The following is a 14,622-nucleotide window of genomic DNA, read 5'->3' as shown; positions in this document are numbered from 1 at the left end:
GTAGATTTGAGCCTTGGACTATACCCAAGCTGTGGGTTTATATCCTACTGTCTATCCGCGCGAGCCGTGCCAGAACAATTGGCCTCCAAAGGCAATGTTGATCAAAAGGTGCTGTCCAAGACTCCAAGCCATGCAGTAAAGGTACTTGGGCGAGAACACAGTCCAGATGAAAAGATGTGTTCTAAGCGCCGTGCAAGCCGCCATGACGAACGCGACGCTGACGGCAACGAAGAGGGTTTGAAGGGAGATGTACTGCACAAAGGCATCACGACGCCCCTCGTGGTACTTGCGAAGCAGTAAGAGGTTTGCGGCCGAGGACCAAAACAGGGGGCCGGCCCAGTTGCTCACAAAGGTGAGGACGCCGACGGCGACGACGTTGAAGTCGCTGATGCCGTTGTAGGCGCTCGATAGGTCGACCGATGAGATGGCGTTGGAGCCGCCAAAGGCGAAGAAGGTGGCGTACTGGAGGAGGATGGTTGTCGTGGCGATCTCGGGGACCGACAAGTCGACGGCCTGGAGGGAGTGGAAGAGGATGTCGGAGAGGAGGAATAGGGGGATGTTTGTGGCGCGGGATTGGGTCATGCCTAGGAGGGTGAGGAGATGGTGGAATAGATGAGCTGGAGGTTTCGTTAGATTATCGTGGATGAAGTCGTTGATGGAAAAGGGGCGTTACCTGACTGTAGCTGACCGTTCCGGCCACCAGTAAAGGAGCGATATGTTCCATACGCCGAGAAGATGGCCAGGATTATAAAAACAGTCCTCGCCCTCCAGACCAGAGACTGCCCCTGAAACAGCTCATTAAGGCTCCTCGCGAACCCAACAACAAGCTCCGGCGCGTCCTCGCTGGTAAAGTCGAGCTTGAAGCTAAAGGCGCTCATCAAGAGGACCGAGGTGAGGGCGGTGCTGGTCATGGATGGCAGGCTCTTGAGGCGGGCGAGCATACGGAACGAGAGGATCATGTACGAGAAGATGAGGATAGACCAGAGGAGCTGGGGGTGTGTGACGACGAAGCTCTTGACGATGTCGGGGCTTCCGGCGAACTTTTGGCCTGTTTGGTTCCAGGCTCTGGTTATTCGAAGGGCGGCGAGGGAGATGAATAGCCAGCCAATGTCTTCCAGGCTGTTGAGTCTATCACTCGGTTAGCATGATAGGGGTGTGTCCGATGCTACACAAACATACCTTCGAATGTGTCGAACCCCCAGCAGAAGCAGCCAGATGGAGCTAGTCCAGTACCAGAAATGTTGTTCCTCCTCAACGTAGCTGCTCGCGAACATCATTGCTCCATACAACAGCGTAAGAAGAGCATAAGGAAGCAGAGGTCCTTGCTGATGAGCCCCAAGCTTGAAGACCACCAAGCCGCTTGCAATAGCAGAAACCGCAGCGATTGCTTGGCCAATGTACAGCTTGGGCATCTCATAGTTGGAGGCCATACTGCTCATCAACTCCTGAGCATGGCGAAGCCATTCCGACATGGCGTCGAGCCACTCCTGGTCCATCTTGTTGCCAGCAGCGAGAACATGAGCCTCCTTGTTGATCTTCCGCCACTGGCAAGCAAGCTCGTTGATCTCAGTCTTTTCCAAAGCACATGGGTCAGAGCCGCTCTCTGCATCAAACAGTTCAGCTCCAAAGGCGGCAGTGACAATGTTGAGAATCTGTCGAGCATTGCGAACCAGGATCTGGATCTTGTCACTCGTCTTGGGCCAGAAGGGAAGAAAGTCAGGGATAAAAGCCCCGAGGTTGTTCTTGGACACGGGGAAGCCCAGGAGAGCGGCAATGGTTGGCGCTATGTCAGACTGCTCGACCATGGAGTAGTAGTCAAATTCGTCCCTGGGCTGAGCCGGCGCGGGGAGCTTGGAGGAGATTGTCTTGAGCTTGGGGGACATGAAGACCAAGGCGGGTGATGTCTCGCCCGGCGAGGAAGCACCGTGGTTTCCAGCGTCGTTCATACCGTGGTCACCGCAGAGGACGAGGAGAGTCGAGTCTAGGTGAGGCTTGGACTGCATGGCCTCAAAAAGGGTCTGGACGATGCCGTCCATCTCGCGTTGCTTGGGAACCATGTTGGAGCTTTTCGGCGTTAATATAATAGATCAACCATTCAGAGAAGGATAATTACCTCCTGGGCCCTGCCTTGTGACCAATATGGTCCAAGCCAAGGTAGTGGAGGACCATGAGGCCCCAGTCATTGTTCTCCAGCTCACCAGCAATGTTCCTGGTGACATTGTTGTCCACCTCGGTAAAGTCCTTGTATAAAAAGGTTAATCACACTATCATGAGTGATCTGAATGATAGACAAACCGCGACAAAGAAGCTAGAGGTTCCATCCTCGCGGTCAAAGGTGTTTGGAAACAGCTTCAGCCAGGTGTCATCGCCGTACATGAGGGCCTTGCCCATCTCTCTAGCCTTGATCTGAGCGACCCAGGTATCCTGAGAAGCAAGAGTTGACGAAGTGTCGGCCTCGTCAAAGTTCAAGATGAGATCAACAAAGGAAGGGATAGAACCAGTGGTCATGGACTTGATCCTAGGCATGGTAACTGTGGGTGATCTGGCATTGGCCGTGAAGGGCATTGCGCTGCCATCTCGAATAAGACTAATAGCGCATAAGTAATGGAATATCTAAGAGAAAGACTTGGTTGTACCTTTGAACATATTGGAAACCCGACACATCCGAGTATACAAAGTCGCTGCACAGAGTCAACTCAACTCCCATAGGTGAGGCATTCGGAGACATATCCCTACCTCCTCAAGGCATCAACAACCATGAAAATAAGACGATTAAAGGGTGCATCAGGCGGCGACCCAATGTCTAGAGGCTCAAACTCGGCCAGTCCAGGCAGAAAGGGCTTGTATGGGAAGAAGCCCATCGCGAAGACGAGGATCGAGACAGGGATTAGAAGATTGGCCGCAACGAGCAGCAGGCTGCGCAATAGCGAGCCATTGCTTGAGGACACCATTACGAGGGTGAATTATCAGTAAAAGGAGTGACTAAGGACACATGAAAAAGATGGACATGTAGACAGAAAAATGGTCAAAATGTAAAGGAAGAAGTGAACGTGTCGTGTTGGAGCGCGAGATGTGCCCATGTTGGTTCAGCCTCACCAAGATGAACCAAAAAGGTAGGGGGCCAGGGGTGAGCCGTGATTGGCAGAGAAGAAATTATTGGAGAGCTGCGCCACACGAGGCTGAGATTTCGGGTATCACAGATTCAGATTCAGATTTGCTGCTTTAAACGACGACGATGGAAGAAAACATGTGACAATAACGGTTGGTCCCTTAGGAGCTTCTCTTCTTCTTTCCCTTTGACCGGCTGGCATAAGAGGCAAAGACAATCTTGGACTTTTTCTGCTTTCGCTTGTCGCCTCGCTTCTTCTCAATACGGCCGCTTGAAGGCTTACCAGAGTCGACGTCCATTGCTGAAGGACAAGTTAGCACCTACAAAAGTAGATTCTGGGCCCATACTCACTTGTCACCTCCTCCTGAGCATCCTCCTTTTCATTCGAGTCCTCTTTGTCCTCGTCAACTAGAAAACGGGTTAATGCCATGTCTCACAAGTTTCCAAAGCCTGAACACTCACCACTCATCTTGACATCTGAGGACTCGGGCTTTGGCTGCTGGGCCAGCTCAAGCAGCTTTGCGGAGAGACGCTCAGCTCGCGCCGATTCGGCCGGGCCAAACACGTTGGCCACCAGGCGCCGGTTGTTGGCCTTTCGGGTGCTTGATCGTGAACTCTTTGCCATGTTGTCGACGTGAATTAGTTGCTTGCTGAACTGGGTGAAGAGAGAGAGCGAAGATGAAGATATTCGTTATCGTAGATTGGCGATAAGACAGAAAAAAAAAACTATGATCTGTGGCGGATGTGGCTTAGTTTCAACCCAGACACTCAGGGACTCGACGCGAGCCTAGAATTAACTTAGCCCCCCAGTATCTGCCAGTCTCCACCGCCTACCGTTCCAAGACACGGTCGCGCCGAGGATTCCTAGGCGAGCATGACATCAAACGAGAGAGAACGACGACCCTCTGGAGATCGCGCGCGGTGGTAGAGGAGATAGACTGAACAAGTATCGTCGTCGCTAAACAGACGAAAAGAATAGCGCTGCGGCGTTTGTTCTGCTCCTCTTCTGCCCGTTTAGCGCGACCCGTGTTTGCTTTTCCCTTTTCCATCGCTGTGGCGCAGTTTTCTCTCCTTCCTCGCAGCCTGCCCACCCGCTGCCACTGCAACTCTTCACTCACTGCTACTACTACTACTACTGCTAGAGTAGGGGCCTCTTTCCTACCGACAGGCTGCATCGGCATCGGCCTCCATGCGCACTTGCCTTGGATGCGGCTGCGCGACCACCACCCGACAACGTCTTTTCTCCTTCTCCTCCTCGCGCCCGCCTAAAGGCTCCATGGCTGCACCTCCCTCCTACAACCTCGAGCCTCCTTCCTGAATCACTGTCTTCCATTATCAGCATCCATAATGGCGTCCTCAGGCCTGGGGCCGGCCATGAACCCCGTCTTGTCAACACAAGCCGCTGCGGTCTCGCGGAACGAGGCCAACGCGCTTGTGCGGCAGGTGAATCGCCTTCTGAATCGACAGCTCTCGTCAGTTTGCCAGGTCAACGGCGTTAAGAGCACTGGCATTAAGGCGGAACTGCAGAAACGCATCGCCAATCGTAAGTCATCCCATTCACGCGGCCAGCCGGCCATCACTGTCACCCACTTCAACATGCATACCTTCCCACTCACCCTCTTGTCCTTTACTCTACACATTCATTTCGCATCCGAGAAAACGAGCTGACCATGTTGGTACCCATAGTCATCCAGGAAGCCGTCGACGCCAACGATCCTGTGCGCTTCCAACAGATCCGTCAGAGCGTGCACAACACTATAGCGAATGCGCCCGCCGGAACCTCGCCCGCCCGAGCCACTATCTCGCATGCACACACTCATGGTCACTCGCAGCCGTACTCTATGCAGAGTATGTCGTTCTCTAGCAGTGCGCCCGGTTTATCCAACGGTCATCGGTCTAGCGCCGGCTTCGGCGGGTCGCAAACAATGGCGCTCAGCTTCAAGTCGAGTCCGTTTTACAAGGTCGAGGCGACCATTGGTGAAGTGCGAGCTTGCGATGGTATGTCATGTCCCCGCGCCGATGCTCTCATGAGTCAAGACCTTTGCGCGACTAACGCCCTTGTCCAGCCATGTCACAGCACCGTAACACGGTGTCTATCCCCATCAAGCTCAACGACCACCCCTCTCTGCAGAACTGCGTTGACGATACTTCGTACCGAGTCATGGTCTTTTGCGCTGGCGACTCTACGGGCATGCAGGATATTGCGTTCCCTCACCAGTCTGAACTCAAGGTCAACGGTGGCGAGATCAAGGCAAACCTGCGCGGATTGAAGAATAAACCTGGCTCTACTAGACCGGTTGACATCACCAAGGCTCTGCGTCTTCGACCACACTACACTAACAATGTCGAATTCACATATGCGTTGACGAACAAGGCAAGTGGTCATCAAGTCGGGATTCTCATCACTCTTGACGCATGTTTGGTGGCACATGAGAACTAACCCTCTACAGAAATTCTACCTCGTGCTCAATCTCTGCCGGGTCACAACCGTAGACGAGCTTGTGACGCGTATCTCTACCGGCAGGAGGATACCAATCGACATGGTCAAAAAAGAGCGTAAGTATCAACCTGGAATCAACTAGGAGTAACAACTCTGACACTCTGTAGTCAACGAAAAGGCACAGGATCCTGACGTGGTAGCAACGTCTCAAGTCCTGTCCCTGAAGTGTCCGCTATCTTACATGCGACTGAGTCTTCCATGTCGTGGGCTAAGCTGCTCGCATATTCAGTGTTTTGACGCGACATCGTATCTGCAGCTCCAGGAGCAAGGCCCGCAGTGGCTATGTCCGATCTGCTCTAAAGCGGCGCCCTTTGACCAACTGGCAGTTGACGAGTGGGTTCCGAAGCAGATGTTATCTATACTGTTAAGGTTGCTAACAATGTTAACAGGTACGTCAAGGACATCCTCACAAGAACCTCGAAAAGCCTGGAGTCGGTTACCATCGAGCCTGACGGGGAATGGCACCTCAAGAACTCAGACGAGGGTCTGGGTTTGACCAACGGGGATTCGTCTTACCACGATGACTACGACGACGATGACGATGTCTTGATTTCAGAGGTCAACCCCATCGGTCATCGTCGCCTGGAGACTCCCAAGACCACTACCCCGAGTATCGGCACGCCTGTCACAGCCGGTCGGGACGGGTCCTCTTCTGGACCTAGAGGAACATCCTCCATCAGTGGCAAGCGTCCGATTGCCGCTATCATTGACCTGACGCTTTCGGATGACGATGACGAACCGGCTGTTCAGCCGCCCCCTAAGCGTCAAAACACGGCAACGAATGGCTACTATGAATCTAATAACCTGCCGAATAACTTGGCATTGCCTCCTAATGGACCTAGTGGGTATCTGTAGGAAGACACCCAGCCTCCAAGGCAGAAAAAGTCCAGGTCGCGAAGACGCAAGACTTCGTAGATTTACAGCAGCAGAGAAACTTGAGGTGGTCTGGGATAGGTAATTACTTCCCGGGCTACATGGCATCGAAGGGAGTTGGTTGATAATATTTCCTTTTTTGCCTGTTCTGGTCTGGAGTTGGAGGAGACGAAAAATGATTCCCCTGTCGCCAAAGGATGAGGTGGCTTTTCTTTAACAGGCATGCATCTGTTATCATGTTCTTTTTTTTTTCAGTTCCGCGAGGCGAGGTGTAACGGAGTAAATGGGAACCGCCACGATTCTACGACGACTCCATATTCTTGGCGAGGTGGATTGGGAATCATGGGAATCGGTTTTGGGCATGGCAACGGCGAATAGAGAAAGAGGGATGAGGTAGCATGATCTCGTCCCATACATGATGAATATGGAGGACAGCCTTGGTTGTTGCATCAGATCAGATACGGCGAGCCTGAACGGTCCAGTTGTGAATCTTGAAACGGGCCTCATCTGTTTAACCAAGGTGAAGTTGACGAGGTTTGATCGCTGTTTGCCTTGTTATCGTGAAATGCCAGAGTAGACTCCTATTCAGGGGAAGAAAACTACCACCAGTGTGAAAAGCCATCACGTATTCCCACAGCCCTAGAACACTTGGAATAATGAGCACCATATATCAGAAACACAAAACTCATATGCCATTCATGTAGGAGTAGGCGTGGCGAGATACCACTTCAGCCATGCCTTCTATCTGTCTTTGATCCTATAGACAACCCCCTTTTTCATATCATTTCCCATCGTTAACCCATCCTTTATATCAATTGACTCCATAAATCCCATGCTTTTTTCTCTTTTCTTTCCCATTATGACTCCATCTCCTTGCGCTTGGTAGGCACCGCCGTCTCGGCACTCCACGAGTCGACGTTGTGGATGAGGCACGCCTCGCCCTGGTCACGACGGGCAAGACGACCGATGCGGTAGACCTTCTCACCTCCGTCGACCAGAGCCTGGGCGACGGCATCGGCCTTGGCGGGGTCGACAGCGATGACCATGCCCACACCAGAGTTGAAGGTACGGCACATCTCCAGGGGAGCAACGTTGCCGGCCTCGCGGAGCCACTTGAAGACGGGGTTGATCTCCCAGGAGCCGAACTCGATCTCGGCGGCGAGAGCCTCAGGGAGCATGCGGGGGACGTTCTCGACGAGACCGCCGCCGGTAATGTGGGCGAGGCCCTTGATGTGAGGGAGAACGGGGAGGAGGGACTTGACATAGATGCGGGTAGGGGTGAGGAGGGACTCGCCGACGGTGGTGGACTGGTCCCAGGGGGCAGTGTCGTGGTAGCTGAGACCAGCACGGGAGACGATGCGGCGGGCAAGGGAGAAACCGTTGGAGTGGACACCCGCGGAGGCGAGGCCGAGGAGGACATCGTCCTGGGCCATGGCGTCCTTCTTGGGCAGCTTGGTGTCAGGGGTGACGGTACCGACAGCGCAGCCGGCGGCGTCGTAGTCGTCCTTCTGGTACATGCCAGGCATCTCGGCAGTCTCACCGCCGACCAGAGCACAGCCAGCTTGACGGCAGCCATCAGCAACACCCTCGACGAAGGCGGCGGCGGTAGGAAGGTCCAACTTGCTGCAGCCGTAGTAGTCAAGGAACATGACAGGAGTAGCACCCTGAACGACAAGGTCGTTGACGTTCATAGCGACCAGATCGACACCGACGGTATCGTGCTTCTTCATGGCCTGGGCAATCATGAGCTTGGTGCCGACGCCGTCAATAGCGCCGACAATGATGGGAGCCTGAGGGTAGCCACACTTGGACAGGTCAACCTCGCCTCCGAAGCCGCCAATCTCAGCATCAGCACCGGGTCGCTTGGTGCTAGCGACAGCCTTCTTGATCTTGTCGACAAAGTCGTTTCCGGCCTGGATGTCAACACCAGCCTGGGCATAAGTCATAGAGGCCTGAGTGGTGGCGCGGAATGCCCGGTGAGCAATATCCTTTCGGTAGAAAGCACCCTCGAACTCGATGACCTTGGCGTCAAGAGCAGCGTAGGCAGCATCAACAGCAGCCCGGAGGGAGTCTCCGACAGCGTTGATGGCGATGACACGACCACCAGAAGTCTTCAGAACGTTGCCGTCGAGGGTGGTACCAGCATGGAAGATGGTGGCACCGGTAGGGGGAGTCTGAACTGACATGACCTTGCCCTTGGGGTAGGAGCCGGGGTAACCGCCAGATGCCAGGACGACAGTGGCGCTGAACTTGTTGTCGATGGTCAGCTTGCAGTTGTCCAGATAGCCATTGGCGCAAGCAAGCATGATCTCGGCCAAGTCAGTGTCGGCAGAAAGGAGAGGAAGAACGGTCTGAGTCTCAGGGTCGCCAAAGCGAACATTGTACTCAAGAACCTTGGGTCCGTTGCTGGTGATCATGAGACCAGTGAAGAGGACACCACGGAAGGGCTGCTGCTCTCGTCGCATACCGGAGATGGTGGGCTCGAGAATCTCACGGTCGATCTGCTCAGTGAGCTCCTTGGTAGCAATGTTGGTGGGAGCGTAGCAGCCCATGCCACCAGTGTTGGGGCCTTGGTCGCCGTCAAAGATGCGCTTGTGGTCCTGAGCGAGGGGCAGAGATCGGATGGAATAGCCGTCGCAGAAAGTGAGGACACTGAGCTCATCACCGATGAGAAGCTCCTCGATAACAACCTCGTCACCAGCATCGCCAAACTCCTTGTCCACCATGATCTGCTTCAAGGCGGCCTTGGCCTCATCCTTGGTCTGGGGGATGATAACACCCTTGCCAGCAGCAAGACCGGTGGCCTTGATGACGACGTCGTGGTTGATGCTGTCGAGGTAGGCAATGGCCTTGTTGTAGTCCGAAAAGTTCTCGTAGGCGGCAGTAGGGACGTTGTACTTCTTCATAAAGTCCTTGGAGTAGGTCTTGCTGCCCTCGAGGCGCGCAGCCTCCTTGGAGGGACCAAAGCAGGGGATACCAGCGTTTCGGAACCATCCCTCAACACCATCGACAAGAGGGGCCTCGGGGCCCGGGACAACCAGGTTGACTCCGTTCTCCTGGGAGAACTTGACGAGGCCGGCAAAGTCCTCAGCCTTGACGGAGTTGATGTTGGTCACCTTGGGGCAACCAGCAGTGCCTCCGTTGCCGGGGACAGCAAAGATCTGCTGGACTCGAGAGGACTGGCTGAGCTTCCATGCCAGGGCGTGCTCACGGCCACCATTGCCGATGAGGAGAATTCGGAGGTCCGCCATGTTCGATCGTTGTATGTGAGAGAAAAGATGCGAATGCGATTCCGATGGTCGGCGGCTGATCGGTAATGGGTATCTCCCAAGATTGTCCTTTCAGATGATCCCGGACAGGTACCTTTCACCAGATCCCCAGTAATTGAGTGCTCGCAGGATGCAATTAGTCCGCCAATGATATGGGAACCAACCCCAGAAGGAGAGAATTTGGATCGCGAGTCTTTTGTAGCTGCTACCAAAACTTTTTTTTTTCTCTCTCCGAGTCCTGCCCCGCGCCGCTCTCGACCTTGAGCCCCGCGTTTGCCAAGACTCCGATAACACCCCATCCATTTCTTATCAGCACGTGCAGGCGGCGCAAGCACGGGTGCCCCTGGCTGGACATCCCTCAGCTCGGTGAGCTGGAGCAGTACGTACTGTGAATGTAGCTTGGGGCCAACAGACAGAGAGCGCTCACCAATTCCCACTTCTCAACATCACGACTCTTCTCTGATCCCCGTATCACAAGGCGCGCCGAACAATACAAACCGATCCGACTCGCCTATCATGTCTTTTGAGACAGTCATGCCTCCCTTCAACTCGAGCGATCCATCCGCCAACTTCCTAAGCTCATCCTGCTTAGACTTCCTCCTTATTGAGCTCGTGCCGCTCGCATACCGCGTCACTCACGAGCGAGACACGGCCCTCTCGGACCCGAGCAGCACACCCGCAGATGTCGCATCCACGAGCCATGCCGTGAGCTCCAATGCCGCCGGCGTAGTCGCTGGCACCGCCACGAGGAAGGACCAGGAGGAGGATCTAGATGCAGTGCATCATCGTCTGGAGATGTTAGGCTACAGAGTCGGCCAGGGGCTGGTGGAGAGGTACGAGTGTCAGGTCGGCGCATGTTGTGGCCTGATGGCTTATGCTGCAACAGGTTCTCAAGAGATCGGCCCCGGTTCAACGATACCCTTGACGTTATCAAGTTCCTCTGCAAAGACCTGTGGACACTGGTATTTGGCAAGAACATTGACAACCTAAAGACGAATCACAGGGTATGAGGCTGCGACGCCACCGCACTGAGGGATATCATGCTCATGCACTCATCTAGGGCGTCTACGTCTTGACAGATAACGTCTTCCGGCCCTTCTCCCGCATGAGCACAGAAGCAGGCGGCCAAGCCATAGTCCGCGCTCAGCCGGTACGTCCCCCGCCCTCTTCCGTGATTCCGTCGTCTGCCTTCCCTCGGTCCTGACCGTGCATGCTTCAGTTCTTATGGTTCCCCTGCGGCATCGTTCGAGGCGCCTTGGCGGCTCTGGGCATCAACACCACGGTTCAGGCCGAGATCAACGAGTTACCGGGAGCCGTGTTTCAAATCAAGACTATTCCCAATAAGCCCTAGGAGAGCTGTCTACCTAGGTACAATATTATGATACCCTTAATGCAAGTCCAGCCACAACGCGCCAGATTCCCGACTATCGGCTGTCATGGGCATAAAAAGAGCCAACCACCGCCCAGGGCTTCGACCAAGCCTTGACCAAAACTCCATCCATACCTGCAGCAATCCCTGAGACCGAGAGACCGGGGTCATGAAGAAACCGGGCACGACCAACGCCGCCGAGACATTTCACAGCCTGTAAGAGAGAGCCATTTCATCAGCAATTGTGGTCATGATTCATATTTACTATGCCCTAGCGCCATAGTTGCGGACCTCGACTCGAGTGTCCTTGGCTTCTCTGGAAGCCTCTTACTGGGTATTGGAAAGATGTTTATAGGGGTATTCACTTTTGGGGAGGGTTGTGGACGAAGCTGATGCCCTTGGTAATGTTGCCCTTGAGACCCTCAACGCACTTGGCCAGAAGGCCCTGCTCCTTCTCGGTGATGCCCTCCAGAGGGTTGATGGCCTTCTCAGCACCGTTGGGCTATGTAAAGTTAGCCAATTCAACATTTCAAGACACTCAGAATTTTCAACTCACGCCGAGCTCAATGGGAACGGAGAAGAAGTCAGCGCCGGTCTGCTTGGCGATAGCCTCACCTCCGGGAACACCGGGAAGGTAGACGTAGCTGGGCTCGACGAGGCCGGTCTCGCCCTTGGCGGCACGGAGGACCTTCTCGGCGAATCTGTGTTCGGGTCAGCCATTGATGAAAGAGACGACAATCGGAGCAACATACCGGAAACCGGCGTAAGCCATGGACAAGGTGGCGGAACCAGCACCATCCTTGGCCTTGACAACCTCGTCACCGCCAAACTGGACGCGGTTCACGAGGGCATCGTACTTGTCGTCGGGGATAGAGACAGAAGGCGAGGCCTTGCTGAAGAGAGGAACAATGGTCTCACCAGAGTGACCACCAATGACGGGGATGGTCAGGCTCTGGGGGTTGGCCTCGCCAACGATATCAGCGACAAAGGTCTCTGCTCGGACAATGTCGAGGGTGGTGACACCGAAGAGGCGCTGGGGGTTGAAGACGTTCTTGGCCTTGAGAACCTCGGCCGAGATGGGGACTGTGGAGTTGACGGGGTTGGAGATGACGAGGATGAAGGCCTTGGGAGCGACCTCGGCGGCGACCTCGATGAGACCCTTGACAATGCCAGCATTGATGTTGAAGAGATCGTCGCGAGTCATACCAGGCTTGCCTGTGCGGGGAAGGTGGTCAGTCAGGAGCTAAAACTGGGGGAGGGGCCCCGGGGTCGGACGGCCGGGGGAGGGAGAAGCGGCGGTCGTCCGGGGTAAGGGGCTCACATACGGGGAATGCCAGCGGGGATGACAATAATGTCGGCGTCCTTGAAGGCGGCCTTAGCGCCGTCGTTGGCAGGGAGGTAGCCAGTGGTCTTCTGCAAAGGATGTGAGCAGGGCTAGTGGGACTCGGAGGAAGGGAAACATCCCCTGTTGGGGAAATCCGGGGTCGACCTACGGCGCGGGAGGAGATGTGGGAGAGATCGGTGGCAACGCCGGGGGTGTTGACAACATCGTAGAGAGCAAGCTCGTCGACGTGGGGAGAGGTCTTGAGGAGGAGGGAAAGGGGCTGGAAGAAGTCAGTATGCGAATTGTAGTTTCGAGAGTGAGTGCACATACCTGGCCAATGCCACCAGCGGCGCCAGCAACCACTAGAAACACGTCAGTATTCCGTTACAGGAGCTCTCTCGAGTCAGATTGAGGTGTATATGAGCAAAAACACCAAGAAGAAGGCGGGGTTTGGGCAGAAACAGAGCTCAGGTCGAACGTACCAGCCTTGACCATCTTGACTGAGTGTGTGAAGAAAGAAGTGGGTATAAGTGATGAGGAGTGAAGAGAGACAAGACGACGGCTTGTGGGAGAGGAAGTGGAAGAGATGGATGAATGAAGAGGAGAAGAGGACAAAGTTTTTTGGGTTCAGATGGAGGTGGGAGGAGGGAGATCAAGTACTAAAGCAGATATGGATTGGATGGATGGATGCTCGTGAATGCGACGGACGGCGGCATGAAGCGATGACCGGGGAGCATGCGGCAAGTACGGCGAGGCGGGCGAGGCCCAGCTCCTGCTTGAGTCCATCTAACTTGGGCTACGTACCCTTTAGGCCTCTGCCATGTTCCAATACCTCCACGTACCAGGTCTCTCTAATCTTGCCTCATCCGATCTGGCCGGGGACCTTGCAGCCGTGGGCTTTTACATGTCCGAGACCATCATCACCTCACACACGCACGCCTTCTTCTGGCGCGCACACATGTGCGACAGACACGGGCGGGGAAAGGAACAAGACAAGAGCAGGTAGCTCTAGTGGGGGGTTCCATCGCAAGCCACGCCGCCAGGAGGGGCTCTCCTCTCCAAGGACCAAGGGTCAGTCATGGAAGTCAACAGGCGGCCATCAATGAGGGGCATCATCCACTATCCAAACCCACCGCCCACTCCCAGACCTATTGAACTGGCGAACCAAGGGCGCGGCATCATCATCCTCCCTCTCTTTCGCCAGCTGTATCACTTGCGGTCATTGACGAGTTCGGCAGTCGAGTATGTTATAGCCTAAAGGTACTTCCACCGACCGCCCTTCGAGAAAATCCTTTCATCAAGGCGGGGTGAGGGTGGAGGGGACATTGTTCATGATATCCTCCACCATCATGGACTTTGCATATCCATCCATCCAGCCGCAAAGAACACCTAAGCGCGGGTCTTTTTTTGCCCCCCTCTCGCCCACTCGCACCTGGACGATCCGCTCCAGTTGTGAGTGACCTGGCGCAAAAGCCTCGTGCAGACCAGACCAGACCGCGCGGGCAGTCATGGGCGCGCGTAACAAGCCTCTTCTCCTCTCACTCAAACCAAGACTATGGAGACATGGAAGCACGGTGCCTCTGCCCATACACCTATCAATGGACCATGATTCCCGGTCGCCCGTCTCGCCCGTCTCGTCAACCATACGATGGCTAGTAATAGGAGGCTACGCTCTACGGACCCGCGCCCCTCTTCTTCCCATCCAGGGCCCTGTGTATCGCATCAGTCTCCCGCCAACTGGTCCCCGGGCCCGCGGGGAAGGGCTGCCCAGGGGCCAAAGCTCCCTCCCCTCCCCTCCATTCATGGATCCAACGGATCGCGACAAGCATCGCATTGCGCTACGTCCATGCATCGTTGGACAATCTTAAAATTGCATCGCCTGCTGGGTTCCTCAAGCAATGGGTTCCCGTCTCCCGCCCACGCCCATCAGCTCAGTCACACGTCAGGACGGCTGACCGGCCCCGGCCGCTTCAAGCCCGAGCCATGGTCGGTCTTTACCCCGAGCCAACTCCGTCTTCCCTCAACCACGGGAGCTACCCAAGCAAGCTAGCTTGAATGTCCGATGAGCCTCCGTAGGGCGGAGAGGGGCGCTGAAACAAAGTCGCTCACATCAACCACCCTAGGTAACAAGCGGCCGTGTGAGATGATACGGGTTTGTAATGTCATGGGGTAAATCCC

The 14,622-nt window shown here is 55.0% G+C and overlaps 6 protein-coding genes across 6 annotated transcripts; 2 read left to right on the top strand and 4 right to left on the bottom strand.

Annotated features, from left to right (window-relative positions):
* Positions 1-51: 51 nt before the first annotated feature.
* MRS44_008709 (uncharacterized protein) lies at positions 52-2,951 on the bottom strand (the record flags this gene model as incomplete). Its single annotated transcript, XM_046276309.2, has 7 exons — positions 52-617; positions 674-1,128; positions 1,180-2,064; positions 2,114-2,241; positions 2,296-2,587; positions 2,637-2,681; positions 2,737-2,951. 7 exons carry the CDS (start codon positions 2,949-2,951, stop codon positions 52-54), a joined length of 2,586 nt encoding a protein of 861 aa, XP_046132165.2.
* Positions 2,952-3,270: 319 nt separating this feature from the next.
* On the bottom strand, positions 3,271-3,734 carry MRS44_008708 (uncharacterized protein; the record flags this gene model as incomplete). Its single annotated transcript, XM_046276308.2, has 3 exons — positions 3,271-3,410; positions 3,461-3,517; positions 3,572-3,734. 3 exons carry the CDS (start codon positions 3,732-3,734, stop codon positions 3,271-3,273), a joined length of 360 nt encoding a protein of 119 aa, XP_046132164.1.
* A 722-nt stretch (positions 3,735-4,456) lies between these two features.
* On the top strand, positions 4,457-6,464 carry MRS44_008707 (uncharacterized protein; the record flags this gene model as incomplete). Its single annotated transcript, XM_065621026.1, has 7 exons — positions 4,457-4,652; positions 4,796-5,107; positions 5,176-5,498; positions 5,560-5,665; positions 5,717-5,745; positions 5,839-5,942; positions 5,999-6,464. 7 exons carry the CDS (start codon positions 4,457-4,459, stop codon positions 6,462-6,464), a joined length of 1,536 nt encoding a protein of 511 aa, XP_065477098.1.
* Positions 6,465-7,339: 875 nt separating this feature from the next.
* Positions 7,340-9,733, bottom strand: MRS44_008706 (uncharacterized protein; the record flags this gene model as incomplete). The annotated part of the gene is made up of 1 exon (XM_046269654.2): positions 7,340-9,733. The coding sequence occupies one exon, from the start codon at positions 9,731-9,733 to the stop codon at positions 7,340-7,342; it is 2,394 nt and encodes a 797-aa protein (XP_046132162.2).
* Positions 9,734-10,285: 552 nt separating this feature from the next.
* Positions 10,286-11,102, top strand: MRS44_008705 (uncharacterized protein; the record flags this gene model as incomplete). The annotated part of the gene is made up of 4 exons (XM_046273852.2): positions 10,286-10,584; positions 10,638-10,755; positions 10,812-10,901; positions 10,971-11,102. The coding sequence occupies 4 exons, from the start codon at positions 10,286-10,288 to the stop codon at positions 11,100-11,102; spliced, it is 639 nt and encodes a 212-aa protein (XP_046132161.2).
* A 379-nt stretch (positions 11,103-11,481) lies between these two features.
* On the bottom strand, positions 11,482-12,939 carry MRS44_008704 (uncharacterized protein; the record flags this gene model as incomplete). Its single annotated transcript, XM_046281204.1, has 7 exons — positions 11,482-11,622; positions 11,677-11,821; positions 11,873-12,335; positions 12,446-12,533; positions 12,614-12,724; positions 12,775-12,806; positions 12,927-12,939. The coding sequence occupies 7 exons, from the start codon at positions 12,937-12,939 to the stop codon at positions 11,482-11,484; spliced, it is 993 nt and encodes a 330-aa protein (XP_046132160.1).
* Positions 12,940-14,622: the final 1,683 nt, after the last annotated feature.

The sequence above is a fragment of the Fusarium solani genome (genome assembly GCF_023522795.1).
Source record: "Fusarium solani strain SB1 chromosome Unknown bctg00000005, whole genome shotgun sequence".
Lineage (NCBI taxonomy): Eukaryota > Fungi > Ascomycota > Sordariomycetes > Hypocreales > Nectriaceae > Fusarium > Fusarium solani.
This window is presented reverse-complemented; position numbering and strand designations above follow the sequence as displayed.